Source organism: Mangifera indica, chromosome 15, assembly GCF_011075055.1.
Source record: "Mangifera indica cultivar Alphonso chromosome 15, CATAS_Mindica_2.1, whole genome shotgun sequence".
In the NCBI taxonomy this organism is placed as follows: Eukaryota; Viridiplantae; Streptophyta; class Magnoliopsida; order Sapindales; family Anacardiaceae; genus Mangifera; species Mangifera indica.
Genome location: NC_058151.1, coordinates 324,519 through 340,649, shown reverse-complemented (window position 1 = coordinate 340,649; position 16,131 = coordinate 324,519). Strand labels below are relative to the sequence as shown.

Sequence of the window (16,131 nt, the reverse complement as noted above, 5' to 3'; positions counted from 1 at the left end):
TTTTTAAATTAATTATAAAAAAAATCATTCATATATAAAATCCAAACTCTAATTCATTTTTACTTAAACCCTAATCATCTTATTCTTTATTTATCACTAACTCATCACATTTCTCCCTTGCACAGATTCTTGTCAACGCATAATCTTTTTCCTTTACTTAAATCTCTCTTTGTCTCGCTAATTGGACATCATCTTTTAACAAAATAATGGTAAGAATAAGATAAAAAAGAAAATTAATATTTTATTTTGCGATAGAGATATTAATTTTTCATCATTCCTATAAATGAAGGAGACAAGTGGAAATGGACCATGACAAAGAATGAATTCATCTAATGGGGATAAAGAATAAAAAATTTGGTTCCACCTCGCCTTCTTGTCATCTTTATATATAAAACTAACATTAATGGCATGGTTGGAGAAAAAGTTCAAAAGATTTAACCTAAAAGTAAATATATATTTTATTTATTATGGGCCACGTGGTCAATGGGAGGGTTAGTAATAAAAATCATAATATTGTATTATTGATAATAATATTGCAGAGCCTAACAAACAAGACCACTTTGATTTTATTTATGTCTTCCCTAAGTTGCTGAAGAACATTACAATAATCTTTCTAATCCCCTAATTTGTCCGAATAATCAAATTCTATGTTATCTCATTAATAAACAAAAGGCCAAATGACCATTCCTTATCCAGGCCAGGCTTGATGATTTTGCAATTTTTTAAATTTGAAAAATTTATATATCAAATATAATATCATTTATATATTTAATAATATAAAAAATATATTTTAACCTAAAATACAATTTTTTTTCTTCTTATTTTTACTTTATTTCTACAATTTATTTTTCTTCAATCAAGAATTACACCGATTGCTGTGATTTGCAATTGAAATCACATCAAATTAGTAAAAATTTAAGCTAAAATTACATTAATTGATACAATTTTAGACATAGTTAATAATAATATCACTGACAATAATTAAATTTTAACTAAAATTAATCTAAATTTAAGATAAGAACATTATATAAAGTTTTAGTGACAAAAGTGTTGCTTAAATTGAAGGTTTTTTTTAAAAACATAATTTTTAAATAAATTTAATAAATTAATAAAAATGATGAATATTATATGTACATATTTTTAAATATATAAAATTTGATATTTATTTAATTCAAAATTATCTAATATTAATTATAAAGTATATATATGTAATTTTACTAAATAAAAAATAAATTTGTGAGAAATAGTAATTTGGGGTTAATAAAATATTCAATAAATAGCAAATATAACGCTCAAACCGATCCCTCCAAAGTTTAAAGTATTGAAAGTCACATTCGCGTACGGCAAATTTTCCTCAGCAGAGTCGCAGCGTTTATATATACAATATTAACCTCACAGGGAGACAAAGAAACGGAGCGCCAGCAAATGAGTTTAGGAGGTGTTGGACGCATGGCTCTTCGTGGGTATCGCCCCATTTTTGCTTTACATTTGCCTCACATGCAAAGGATCAATCCCCACTTCACTCGCCAGGCAAGTTATTTTATTCACCTTTTTCTATTTATTTATAATAAACAGTTTTAGTGCCTTACTAAATCAGTGGAAACAAGTCATAGGAGTTGGTAAGAGTGTCAACATCTTGGTTTCTGCGTTCTTGTTTGTTCAAATTCAGTCATTTTGGTCAACTTATTAGCTCTCGTTGATTGTTTTGCTTTCTGGGTCGTTTTTTCGCTTTTATAATTACAGTGACTGATATTAGTGCGTGTGAGAATCAAAGAAGTTGGTGACATCTCAGTTTCTGTATTGTTGATTGTTTGAATGATTTTAGTGAAGTTATGTGACGTTTCTGATTGTTATGCTTTGTGTTTATTGTTTGTTTTTTGAAAAACTGATGTGGCTAGTTCACATTTCTTGATTATTTTGAAGTTGGTCATTTGAGATTGTTTTCATTCTACTGCTCAGTTGTTCGGTTTAGTGTTTTCTCATGCGTCTTGTTCTTATTTTAATAATTGTTTGTTCTTTAGTTCTTATTGAGAATGTCTGTGTGATGTATTGATTGAATTCAAGTGGTACCAAGAAATTAGAGGATCTCTGTACTCACACATTAGCTTGATTATCAGTCTTTATGGAGCTTGGATGTCTGTCTAATTAAACAAATCTGAATTTTAGACCATATGATGTGACAGGAAAAGAGTAGAGGATTTAGATTATTTATTAAACGATAGCCTATTATGCAGCACACTAGGACATTTGGGCATGCAGTGTATGAAAAACTGGCGGGACGTAATATTTGTATTAGATTCAGACTGTGTTACGCTTTAAATTCTTTCATTTTGACAGAAAGATGTATAAATTGAAAACTTGAAACTATGTATTGAGAGGTGGATCGCATAGTGCTGCATTTAGTAATTGTTTCAAATTCACCATATATATATATATATATATATTTTCCTTCTATCAGTGTGTCACTCATTGTCTTCTAGATGTACTCTACATGTTTGGAAATTTTTCTTCAAAGAGCACCTCAGAGACGTGCAGAATTTCTAACAAAGGGAATTGAATTTCAGATGAGTACAGCAATGCAGAGTGTTGCTTCCAGGCTTCGCAGTTCTGGCCTGTTACTGACACAGGGTCTTATTGGAGGCAAATGGACTAATGCTTATGATGGGAAGACTTTGGAGGTTTGCTCTACCAAATTCATCATTGGGATTCCATTGGCCTTTATTTTCTGTTTGGTGTCTTGGATAACTAAAACTGACTATACTTTCTGTAAAACACCACACTTAATTTTTTGACAGGTTCACAATCCAGCAACAGGTGAAATAATTGCAGAGGTCGCATGCATGGGCAGAAAGGAGACAGATGATGCTATATCTTCAGCCTATGATGCATATTATTGTATGAACTTGAACTGGACTGACCTTTGGCTATGTTATGTTTTAGAAAAAAAAATCTGCTACTACTTTTAGCATATTTTGCTGAAATAAAGTAATGTACCAATAAATTGCTCTTGAAGCTTTTGAAATTTACAAATGGACCTTGCTTTATGTAATCTGATGAATTAACTACATCAATTTAAGACACATGAAGTAGAAGTAACACATGGACATTGGGAATTAAGCCCTCCATTAGTAAAATTTAATTTCTTTCTGTTATTCTTTCCTTACACATTGTGGGTTTGAATGATCACTATATATTATTATTTTCTATATTTATTATAATGCAGTAGAATTTCATACAGAGAAAAGGTGAAAGCATAAAGTGAGTTCTCATGTGCTCAAGATTGATGCCTCCTTGGAAGGATTTATTTAAATTGTTTAAACAATTTATCAATCTCAACATATTGCATATGTTTTGCTGCAGAAAATTTGAACATGCACCTTGTGTTCTTGATCAAACTTGATTTGTTAGGTGTAATTCTTTGTGCCTATTAACATGCCCATGTTTAACATCACCTGAGGATTTTATTGTTTTGGACTAAGCTAGACTCAAAGTACATTAACAGTGAAAGCTAGCTATGCATATTTATAACCTATTATCTGTGTAGCTTGGAGCAAACTTACTGCAGCAGAGAGGAGCAAGCGTTTGCGAAAATGGTATAGTCAATATCCTTGATAATCATGTTTTAGAAGATTATATAATGATCATAAAGTTGAAAACAACCAGTTGTCTTTCGTGTATGTGGACTAAATTTTTTCTGGAACAGTGATTTCTTTTAGCATTTTGTTTTGCTCTTTTGGAAAAGAGAGTAAAATGATCTATTTTAATAGAATTTACTTTAGTGCTTTTAGCACTATTTTATCGTTTAGTGATGCTCTTTTTTCATTTATCATGAAAGCTTATATTTCTGTTTCAGATGCATATTGTTCTCTTCTATTGTTTTTTTAACTTTTCTTTGTCTAATTTTGAAATGTATTTCTGACTTGCTCTAATTGAAACTTTCTTTGATGTTTAATCACTTATTTTATTGTAATGCATTTAATTCTTTTATAGAGCTCTTGTAGTTGATTGCCTTTCTATGCTGGGATATTCTGTTCTTAGTGACCTTGATTTAAGATCTCTACATGAATTTTAAGGTATGATCTACTTATGGCCCACCAAGAAGAGCTTGGACAACTAATAACATTGGAGCAAGGAAAACCTCTAAAAGAAGCCATGGGTGAGGTAAACCATTAAAAATTTTTCTTTCAGAAATTTTACCATAGGCTTCAACCCATGACATTCTTGTTTTTCACTTTTCAAAACCATTCACAATATTTAAACTTTTGACTGAAATTCACAGGTTAGCTATGCGGCCAGTTTTGTTGAGTTCTTTGCGGAGGAAGCAAAACGTGTATATGGAGATATAATTCCTCCAACTCTACCTGATCGTCGAATATTTGTTTTAAAACAGGTCATCTGTAATATTTTTTTAATTCTATATAATTACCATACAATAGTGTTCCAGTTCTCCTGTGGTAAAATTTTTGTTGCATTATGCATACTTTAGATGATTGAATTTTGTTTAAGATGAACATATTCTACTCAAACAATGCCAGAAGCTCTTAGACTTTCAAAGGCCTGCAGGGTACACTCCTTTTATCCTAATAGCCTGCTCCCACATTCTTTAATGCTGAGAATCTAATAAACAAGATTAGAATGGAGATGTTGTGTCCCTAGGTTACTGACCCTGTTGTCACTCAATTTGAGTTTGTCAAATTGATCTCCCTAAACAATCGTGTGGGAACAACATTGTCCTTGTATCTTCTAGCTTCCAACATATCATTAGAGTTGAGGGAAGTTGATCATGTGAGATTGCAAACCTCTAATATACAAATGTTTGGGATGTCTGTGTAATTATTAACAATTGGGGGCACCCTTGCTATGAGTGTTTCATTCATACTGTTGTTGATGTCTCCTTTTCTAGTACTGATTGCAACCTGTGTACTGTCTTATCCTACTTGCTAGTGATCTGGAACACTTATCTTTGATTTTTTTTAATTTCTGTAATTTTTTTAGTGGACAGTTCTGATAACAGTTTATATATTGAAAGTTTTGGTGCAACTTTGTGAGGCTTTTATTTGATCTTTTCATTTAATATACTGTTCATCATTTTCTGTGCAGCCTGTAGGTGTTGTTGGTGCAATTACACCATGGAACTTTCCGTTAGCTATGATTACGCGAAAGGTAATTCAGTTGTTCAATGTTGGATTTTTACATCCCAAAAAGTTTCTGTTAGTTCATAATATATAAAAGTATTTTAGTTTTCCAATTGTCATGCTTTGTTCCTGATTGTAACAGGTTGGTCCTGCCCTTGCCTGTGGCTGTACAGTGGTTATAAAACCCTCTGAACTTACACCTCTCACGGCTTTAGCAGCAGCTGAGCTCGCTCTTCAAGCTGGAATACCACCGGTAATTCTTTTAGTGTTTCTTATACTTTTTGAAGTCCATATACCTAGTGAACTGAACTCTTGCAGTATCATGGAATGCAATGACATTTTGAGGAAGTGGTCCTGGGAAGGGGTTGCACATTTAGGAACTTGAGTGGGGGCATATAACATTGAGAACTAATAGTAACCTTTTAATATAATTTATGCTTATACTTTCATCAGTGTGTATTGCTGTTATAATGATGTCCTATTATTTGTAAAGAGGATGATTGAACTTAAAACAAGGTTAAACTGAGGAGTTGAATATATTATGCTATGAGAAATTTCCATAATTCTGTTAGGGCCCATTAGTTTCTTAGTTTGAGATTACTAAAGCCTTATTGGAATTTGTTGAAACATCTCAATATTTTTTTGTATGCTTTCTTGTTGATGTCACTATAAGTTTCTGAAAGAATATTGGTGTTCCAATTGTTTTTTCATTCTTGATCATGATCATAATGACATTTTGTTGCTTCATTTATTTCTGAGTCTTTTCTATTGTAATCTTTTAGGGTGCTGTGAATGTGGTTATGGGAAATGCTCCTGATATTGGAGATGCTTTACTTGCAAGCCCACAGGTTTTTCAACCTTACCTTTTACCATATGCTTTTTGTGACATCATCAATTGACTTCGATGGGGGAATGATCCAATATATAAATGATGGAAATATTAAGTTTCCTTTTACAACTTATTCAGGTAAGGAAGATAACCTTTACAGGATCAACAGCTGTTGGAAAGAAACTAATGGCAGGAGCCGCGGGGACTGTTAAAAAGGTATGGGCTATTAAATTAACGTGAAGCAAAAGAAAGGAGGTTTAGTGATCATCATGGAGCTTATTGTCTTTGCTCTTGACTCTTCTAGGTATCTCTAGAACTTGGTGGCAATGCACCTTGCATAGTCTTTGATGATGCAGACCTGGATGTGGCAGTAAAAGGAACGGTATGTTCAAGGATTCTCTGTGTAAACTTACAGCAAATATGTCCTGCTTGTGTTGATATTTCTGAGTTCCATCTGTTATTGGGGTGCTACTGATTGGAACTTTTATAAAATTGGCATCATTTTATATCCCTATTTTACAAATTCTTTTAACAAATAATATACAATTTGTTTTGCTGGTAAAATTCTTGTTTTTTATGGAGAAGATTTTTTCAATTTTCAATAAATCGGATGATCTATTGCTGTATCTTATTGTCAATAGCTGTGTTTTCTTCTGCAAACAAATAATATTCTATCTTGCAAGTGCTTGGTGTTGCTTATTATATGTTTCCCATCTTTCATATTCATTAAGATTTATATGCCATTTTCTGTTTGATATTAGCATTCTCAATACAAGTGAAGTATTAACAAAGCTTGTAATTCATTTGTTCAGCTGGCAGCAAAGTTTCGTAATAGTGGACAGACATGTGTATGTGCAAATAGAGTACTTGTTCAAGAAGGTATATATAGGCAAATAATACCAGGAACATGGATTTACAGACTTGTCTTCTTTTCCTCCCTGTAACAAAATCAGTTTCATTATATAATTTTCTGCCTTTTTATGTCAGTATGAATTTTTAAAGTGAAATTTCTCCAATGCCTTCAGACACATGGTAATTCATATAGATGTATGTGTGCTTAAATTTTAGAATAGTGGTACAGTATGGTTGCTATGAAAGAATTCCATTTTAGAAGAGTAATAGCATTTTATATTCCTTGTTCGTCCTCCCCCCCCGTGACCTTATAGGCCTTTTTGTGCAGGTATCTATGATAAATTTGCAGATGCTTTTTCTAAAGCTGTCCAGAATCTGAAAGTTGGGGATGGCTTTGGTGAAGGGGCGGTACAGGTACTATTCATGGTTTTTAGGCCAACTGTTATGGTTGCATACTGATCTTTCCATCCATTCCTATGTTTCTTGATGTTGGCGTCAAAAGGGATAATGCTATCTCATCAGCCAACAAATTGTTATGTTGAATTCCTATTATTTCCATAATATATAAGTTGACTTTGAATGGTTTTTTATTTATTCAGAAATTCTGTTCCTTTTGAGTATATGATTTAGATTTGTTTTCTTTAATATATGCTGCATGAATTATACAGAAATTCTTTCCTTCTTTTTACTCCCTCCTTTTCATGCTTTTTGACAACTTTGAACTTTGTCTCAAGAGTCATGACTGAATGTTCACTGTTCATTTTGTTTCAGGGTCCTCTAATTAATGAAGCAGCTGTGAACAAGGTTAGTTTTCCTCTTGGAACTTTTGGTTTCTATCAACCACTATATCTTCATGTCTCCCAACTTTAAACAAATTTCTGCTTCATTTGATCACTCGGGATTTGACAGGTTGAAACCTTTCTTCAAGATGCTGTTTCAAAGGTGCATTTTCTCACCTCCTCTTTTGATTACAGTTGATTTTTATTCTGTTGATATTTAAGCATTGCTATTTCATCTCATGTTAGTACTGATGAATACATGACAGTAGATATATTTTGTAAATATAGCAGGAATCTTTTTTGGGAATGTGTTAGGAATTTGTAGTTAGCTTGCATATGTGTTTTCTTTCCTTATTTTCTCTCATGTTATTTTGCATGCAGAATAACATCCACAATGGTCTTAACTGGCATTCATCTATATTTTAAATAGCATTTGCTAAACATTGTGTATTTTTTTAATTGCTTGATATAGCACAGCTATCATCTATGAGTGGAAATACTTACTGTAGTACATCATATCATTTCTCATTTATAATGATTTTATTGAAGGGAGCAAAAGTCCTTCTTGGGGGAAAAAGGCATAGCCTTGGAATGACCTTTTATGAGCCTACAGTCATTAGTGACGTTAATTGTGAGATGCTTCTTTCCAGGTTAGTACTTGACTGAGATAATCTCGAAAGCCTGAAAATGCAATTGATATTGTTACATTAATATTTGCTTACCAAATATATCCTTAACCATTATTATTATAGAAATATTTTGATTGTTCTTGGCACAGGCTTCTTTTTTACTGAGATATTTATGTGGCTGGGTTGTTATCTAGTGTGGTAAACTAATAAACATGACGAGACAATGCTGTTTCTCTCTAGAATTTTCTTCAGTTCCTTTGCTCCAGCAATTTCTTTCATCACCATTCTTGTTCCAACAGAAGAAATTTTTATTAATTGGAGTTCCTTACTGTTTTAGATTAAAAAGAGAGTTCTTGTGTATTAATCCTTTTTCTCTGTTCTTTGAATCAGTAGAATTGCTAGTTTGAAAAAAATATTGTAAAATTGTATCTTTTAATGTCTTGATATATACCACATTTGCTGCTAGAATTGTCATTCCCCTGCTTCATGCCATACGTTTAACTTTACTTCAGTGGTAATAGATTTCTTCTCACATGGATTTCAAGTACAGCAATGTCATGATGGAAATATCTAGACCTGCTAAGATTTGATTTGATTTTCGTGTGGTCATCTTATTATTCTTACCTCAGGGAGGAAATATTTGGACCTGTTGCACCACTTTTGCGGTTCAAAACTGAGGAGGAGGCTATCCGCATGGCTAATGATACTAATGCAGGTTCTTGTCGCATCTGATCAGTGATTTGATACTTTGATGTTGTGTCTTTTTGTAAGGAAAGTGTTATGTGTGGTCTGCCTATTTCCTGTGGTCTGAATTGATAACATACCAAAATTATGGATTCTAAGTTTATTGGTGTCCTACATCCAGCAATGTCATGGTATGCATCCAAGTAGCTACTTCAAAAGAGAAAATTTATCACCATCCTTTTTGCCTGTATAAATATCCAGGGTTAGCTGCTTATATATTTACAAACAATGTTCAACGAACATGGCGTGTTTCTGAAGCTCTTGAATATGGACTTGTTGGCGTCAATGAAGGACTAGTTTCAACAGAGGTGGGATTTGCCTTGGCTACAAGTAAACAACACAAGTAACTTCAGATTGGCTTATTAGTTATTTGCTTCACTGCAGGTGGCTCCTTTTGGCGGCGTTAAACAGTCCGGCCTTGGACGGGAAGGTTCCAAGTATGGGATGGATGAATATCTGGAAGTAAGTAACAGAAAAGTGGTCTTTCCGGCACATTTTAGAGGAGATTTGAACCACAACGTCATCTTTTCCTCCTATATCTCTTAGCATTTTACTAAATTTTTGGCATCATTTTCTGTGTTGTCAATCATATTGATCCATCTTTCTTACCATGCAGACCAAATACATATGCATGGGTGATATGAACTGAAATTGATCAGTGAGGTTGGTATTCAAACAATTTTCCAAGCTCATGATGGAAGATTGTGTCATGTATCTCCTTTCATTTGACTTGGTATTTCACAGATCCTAAAATGCGTTGTTTGTATGCAATAATAGGTGAATAAAGTCTCTCCTGCAGCTGAAAGGGGAGAAAGTACAGTCTCAGGCGTTTGATGTAAATGCAGAATTGAACTTTAAATGGGTACTTCCTCTGAGACTCTGTATCTAAATTAAGTGTAGTAGCCCTCGGACAACTTTTGTTTGTACTATGCAGGTTTTGTTTCCTTAACTTCTTTCTGTGGTAATAAAAATAAGACTTTTGTTGAGTTCATATTTGATATAGGTTAAATTAGGATGACCCTTTATACTGCTCCCCAATTCTGGTCTGCAACTGTCAGTAACAAAAATCGCAGGATCCATCAGTGTTTGTATCTATCCGTATCGATTCGATATATATTATAGTTTAAAACCCAAAACAACATATGATCCTTTAATGGTGGGGTTACTCCCGACTTGAGTTCTACACATTCAAATTGAATATAGACACGAGTTTGAGTTGGGTCAGGCCGATTCCAGCCCTACCTTTGATTCAAATTCAAGAGTTGCATTGGTTAGATAACACTGTTGATGTCTATGTATTTTAGATGGTATGTTGTTTTATGGATTATAGGAGATTTTGAGATCAAAATTCATTCTAAATTTTAAGGATGACAAAATGAGCATCCATCCACAGGCTGAGCATGAATTAAATTGGAGACTAAAGTTGAGCTTTTTCTAACTATATAATAGTAAAACAAATATTTGAATAATGTCACATAGCTATAAAAAAAAATGGAATGGATTCAATTTTATAAAAAAGTTGAGTTTGAGTCAGATTAAAGTTAAATTGTTTTTAAACTGAGTTTAAGTCTTATCTCATCAATTTTGAACAAATCTTGAGCTCACTCTTTCGGATTCAATTTAATCTTAAATTGGGTCTTTATCTGATTCAACCTACATCAAATTATGCCTAATGGTAGATGAGACAAGTAGATAGTAAATTATATTATCATAAATTCCAAATTAATGGTGTATATATTCTCTTTGAAGATCCACAATCGACATGCAACATCTTTTTGTAAATTGAACAGCTGACATATTTTTCATCTCTTTTATTCTCCCTATATCTCTTGCCCTGGCCAGTCAAACCCTCACAGGTACATGGACTTGTCATAGCTTTAATTTTCCAATCACTTTACGAATCAACTTAAAATATTTTTATTCACCCATTACAAATTTATCTATTGTAAAACAAAATAGAATCCATGAGACATTAGTTGGACGGTCAACTTTGTAATTTAGTCTCATAAGGTTTAAGATTTGAATTTTTCTCACTGGCACATGTCGCTTATGCGGTAAAAAGTTATTCTTTTCCGACTTTTCAAAGATTTTAGAGTTTGACACTAACTTATGATTAGGTCTAAAATTTTCTTTCATAAGATGTGAGGTTTGAATTTCTTGTAAATACCTATATAACAATAAGATTGAAGTTCAATTTGAATTGAAAAAGTTTAGTTTGAACTCGAGCTAGTGATCACATTGAAGAAGTCATTAGAAAGCCTTGAAAAGTGCTGAAGAAGAATAAGCATTGGCAAAGATGAAGAAGAAGAAAAAGAACTGTAAGATAAGAAGTTGAAGAAAAAGAAAAGTTACTGAAAAAGATAAAAAATAATTAATAACCTAAAGAAGGGTTGGCTCGAGCTCAATTGAAATTTAAAAAGTCTAGCTCAAGGTCACTCAAGTAGGTGACAAAGTCACAAAAAGGCTGTCTTGAAGAAGAGGGGTTGCTGGAAACAAAAAAGAATCGCCATAAGAGAAATTGGAGAAGAAGAAAAATTATTGAGCTATTCAGCTTGAGTTTGGCTTCTTTGCACTGAACACCGAGCTGAGCCAAAGCAGGTTGGGGCCCGGATCCCCCCTTAGGTTCAACTAAGACTTTAATCTCAAACTCGCTCAAGACCGATATCTCCAAAGTATCCCAGAAGGATTCTTTTACAATGACTTGTAACCAATTTTTTTTTGGCATGAGTCATTTTCTACCAATCTTTTGTACAAACTTCGCTGGGACTCTTAAATTTCTATAGCAAGTAACTAATATGGATCATCCAAAATCATGAAAAAAATATTCTCTAGCAAGGCAGTGATGATTTGGGTAGCCATGGAAATTGGAGATGGATAAAGCAAAACACACACAATCAATCCCCATATAGGGATGGCAACGGGGGAGGGGGTCTCAATCCTTGTCCCCATCCCGTATGAGATATCAATTATTGTTCCTGCTACAGAGATAAAAATAATTTTTCATCCCCTCTCGCGAAGAAAAACCCTCTTCCCATCCCTTCCAAGTCCCCACGGGGAAAAATCCCCTCTCCGTACCTCGTAAGAAAACATTTCCTCTTTATATCTTCTAAACACAATATAAATATATTAAATAACAAATTAAGTAAAATTACAACCAATATACTATTTCAAATGTCACAAATATAATATATTAACCATTTTAATATGTATAACAAAAACCTAAATAAATTTAAAAAACATAAATAATCTAAAACTATAAAAATATGTTAGTATTTTAAGTAAATATATTAATATAAAGGGACAGGAATGGGGACGAGAAAGGGGGGTAGGGGGGAAGTGGCGGGGTGGGGAAGGGACACATGCAACTCTGTCCTCGACCCGTCCTCAATTATGAAGATTTTTTTCATCCTTGTCTCTATCCCCTTTTTTCGTTTCTATTGGAGAATCCTCTCCATATTAGGGTCGGAGAGGTCAGAACCCCTAAAATCGAATTGAAATTGCTATCTCTATCCCCATAAACTAGATATGAAAGAGAGAAGCTTTGTAAAGTATTCAAAAATTATATAAATTAACATGCATATGGGTCCCCAATTTCGCCGTCAAAGGAATATATTCATTTAGAGAATTATTCTCTCAAGCACACAAAGATGCTTGAATTTCAAGCAAACAATGGCCTTAACACTAGGCCTACCTTGCTACTTTTATGGGTGGATTCGATTTTAATTGAGCTATCTGGAATTGACTTGAGCTAGAACTCAGTTCGAACTCAAATTTTTTTTAGTTAGTTTATAATGTCACCAAAAGACTATTGATGAGGTGAATAGTATTATCCATGGGATGATTAGTATCACCGATGGATAAACAAACTAATCTTAAGTTGAACTATTAATTTGAAGCTTTAGTTCAAGATCGGCTCATTCCATTCTAGCTATGGATTTGACCTAAACTAACTTAGATCGAAATCCACCTCAAATTATCAGGATGATGATGAGGAGCAACTCAAATATATTATATATTCAAGTAAAAGTTAAACGCTAACTTTGCTTTACCAAGTAATATGATATAGGAGATCTTTGTGACAATTGTATTCTAGAGAAGAATCTCCATATCTAAATCAAAATTATGCCCATCTCCAAGTGCCCAGATATAGTTTAAAGCAATTTCATATATTTTATGTTGGGGTTGGCCGTAGCGAGAGTAGGGTTTAATAGTTCATATATATCCACATGCCAAGTTAAAATATGAATGATATGGTAACTACTCTGTCTGAATAATTCATGATTCTAAATGATAAAATGGGCATTGCAGGGAGGGTTATATAATTAGTTAGAAATTAATATTTAATCAAATTAATCATAGCAGAGTAAAGAGAATAATATTAATGAACTTCTATATTGTTGCATGAAAGCAGAGAATCTTCCCTTTGTTTCACAAAGAAGAAAGCATTTATTCCCATTTGGATTTGCGAAAAACAACACACAAGATTTGATTAAAACGTGGCATTTACAAGATAGCTAGTTTTCATATTGTTCTAACTTATCTGATATAACATTTTAAGATTAATCTCATATCGATAAAATATAAAAGAGATATTGAGTAAATATTAGAATTTCATATCACTTGAAAATGTTAAAAGAATACTGATTAAATATCATGTGATGGAATCTAAGTTATCAAGACATATTTTGAATTATAAAACCTAAAAATAAAATCTTGATAGATTGTATATTTAAAAGTGACAATATTTTAATAGTCGGTGTCAACTCTCATAATTTTTGTTTTACAATTTAAAACATATATTGACTACTCAAAAGCTCACAGACTATTTAAACAATGCTTTTAATATCATCAAGTGATGTGAAATGTATATACATCCAAAATCTCTTTTATGTTCTATTGGTTTTGGATTTGCCCAGACATGTTACATTTGATTCTTCAAATTCACTAAGAGATGGACCATTTGGACCAGTAGTCGTGTCAAATTTATTTAAGCTATTAATTTGACCCTCATCCTAGCAAGTTATTCAACTTCCTTATGCATGCATATGGGACAATCTTCAATTCCACAAAAGTTAGAAGAAGTTGAGCCCCAACAAGCTTAGAACAAGGTAACTTTAGAGGAGAGAAGATGTCCCCCGTTTTCTATCTGTTATCAAAAGCTTCACTTACATTAGTCTTTATTAACGACTGTTGTTCACATCTTCACATACATATCATAAGAACTGCACCCCCTAAAGTAAATTGGTCCATCTTTCATATTTCTTCTCCTCTGGTGCTTTCTTAGTACTTATAAAAAAAAAAAAAAAGCAAAAACATTTAATTTTAATATCATTAATCTATATTTTTCTAATTTGAATATAATCTTCAACTTTGCTTTATTAATCACTTATTTACTTGTTTAATTACCATAATAATCTTATACATATAATTTAGATGTATTATATGCATGAATAAAGGGTATGAGTATATGAGTGTTACATGAAATCTCGTTGGCTTGACTAGGTGGTAATCTGATTTATTTAAAAAAGAAAAGACTATTATTGATGTCATATTAAAGTTGCGGCATGAAGTAAGATATGTGACGCGGTGATGTACAAGAACAATTGGTTTAGTACCAAACGGATCGAATTGCTTTCTTGGAATTCATTCTAATGGAATACTGTTTATTATAATTGTCTTTTATCTGTACACTCCTTTGTCTGATGATAAGTACAAAGACTAATGCCATATTTGTTAGGGTTTGGAGTTTGAACTAAGTATATCTCATATGTTATCGTGAGACGTAACTCTTTGATGGAATTTTCAAGAGACAAGAATCTAAATTTAATGAGAGATTTATTTGTAATTCTGTTGTGAATTTATCTTTTACATTTTGTAACCTTAAAATCGATAAGAAATTTATAAAATAAATTCAAATTAAATTGTGCCAAAAAAGCAAGGAATCAAAACAAGATTTAAAAAATAAATTTGGTTATGACTAATAAGTAAGTAGATGATAATTTGAATGTCCTTATGAGCAATCTAATTATAAATAGAATCTGAAAGTCATCTCACATATATTTCTTTTCTTTTTTTCTGTCAAGTATGGTGGAAACAATTTTTCCTTTTTTTTTTTTATAAGTAATTTTCACAAAATTTTACAGGTATAACAAAAATTTGAACCCAAATATTTTATTTGAGAATTCTAATATTTTATCAATTTTATGATATTAGTCTTTTTCCTTGGTAAGACATAAAGCAAAGCAAAGTCTTTATCGTGTTCCCAGTTGCATAAGCCTCATTGTCATTAGTTCATGATAAGCTAAAAAGGTGACTGTACTAGATATATATTACTGGTTCAACTATTTCGATCTGCTTAAATTGAAGAGGAATGTTTCAATTAAAGAAGGGTAAAGTGTAACACATATTGGACATTATGATTTCTCTGAACCCATCAAAGTTTCTTGCTCATTCATACATATTAAAAAGCTACTTCACATGAAAGTAGAAAGGAAAAGAATAAAACTGTAAAAATATATATACTCTTCTTTTGGTGATGGCAAAAGCTTGATACTCAGACATTAAGGATTTATATATACACTTAACATATACACAAAGATCCTCTCTTTCTCTCTATCTCTCCAAGGATAGATTTGAACCGAGATTGTATAACTCAAACGTGTTGAATATGAGTATTTGTCTTTTTAACGATACTAATCACCTTGTTGATGATATAATTTATCTTATTAGTAACATTTTCGTAACATTTTACACCAATTCGAGTGAAAATTTGGGTATTATATATATAATCGATTCAGTTCAAATTTATCTCTATTATTGTCAAATGTGATTACAGAAACTTTGATTTTTGTAATTAGTCAAGGGTATATATGTCAGTATCACTAATACGCATACTTTATATTACTATTAAAAAAGAGAAACGAGAGTATAAATCTTTGAATAAAACTATGTGTACAGATAGATTGTATAAATTTAGTTATACAAATAGATACTACAATCTCAATTTATACAGATAGATTTGTATACATAGTATTAGTTCAAATCTTTTGGCCAAAATGAGGTCTGCTTATAATATTAGAATAATTACACTTTATCATTTTGATTTTGGATTATTTTTATATATGGTATGGAAGGTTAGTTTGTAATCTATGCTTTGTAGTAAA

General features: G+C 32.1%; 1 protein-coding gene across 5 annotated transcripts; it reads left to right on the top strand.

Annotated features, from left to right (window-relative positions):
* Positions 1-1,316: 1,316 nt before the first annotated feature.
* Positions 1,317-9,959, top strand: LOC123197851 (succinate-semialdehyde dehydrogenase, mitochondrial). 5 transcript variants are annotated; one of them, XM_044612303.1, is made up of 21 exons: positions 1,317-1,530; positions 2,481-2,678; positions 2,796-2,895; positions 3,545-3,593; positions 4,074-4,161; positions 4,280-4,390; positions 5,101-5,163; positions 5,278-5,388; positions 5,918-5,983; positions 6,103-6,180; positions 6,269-6,346; positions 6,777-6,843; positions 7,145-7,230; positions 7,588-7,620; positions 7,726-7,758; positions 8,145-8,245; positions 8,854-8,939; positions 9,170-9,276; positions 9,353-9,430; positions 9,585-9,631; positions 9,746-9,959. In XM_044612303.1, exons 1-20 carry the CDS (start codon positions 1,426-1,428, stop codon positions 9,615-9,617), a joined length of 1,671 nt encoding a protein of 556 aa, XP_044468238.1. In that variant the 5' UTR covers positions 1,317-1,425; the 3' UTR covers positions 9,618-9,631; positions 9,746-9,959. The 5 variants fall into 5 exon arrangements, with proteins under 5 accessions (XP_044468238.1, XP_044468239.1, XP_044468242.1 ...); XM_044612304.1 differs by having other exon boundaries at positions 1,319-1,530; positions 2,565-2,678; XM_044612307.1 differs by lacking the exon at positions 1,317-1,530 and adding an exon at positions 1,597-1,619 and having other exon boundaries at positions 2,565-2,678.
* The last annotated feature ends 6,172 nt before the right edge of the window (positions 9,960-16,131 follow it).

What these genes read in the sequence shown, in the direction of transcription:
- LOC123197851 (XM_044612303.1), top strand. Translation starts at nt 1,426, where the DNA reads ATGAGTTTAGGAGGTGTTGGACGCATGGCTCTTCGTGGGTATCGCCCC. An exon ending in AGCCTATGATGCATATTATT is followed by an intron (nt 2,896 to 3,544) that starts GTATGAACTTGA and finishes TTATCTGTGTAG; the next exon opens with CTTGGAGCAAACTTACTGCA. An exon ending in CCGCGGGGACTGTTAAAAAG is followed by an intron (nt 6,181 to 6,268) that starts GTATGGGCTATT and finishes TGACTCTTCTAG; the next exon opens with GTATCTCTAGAACTTGGTGG.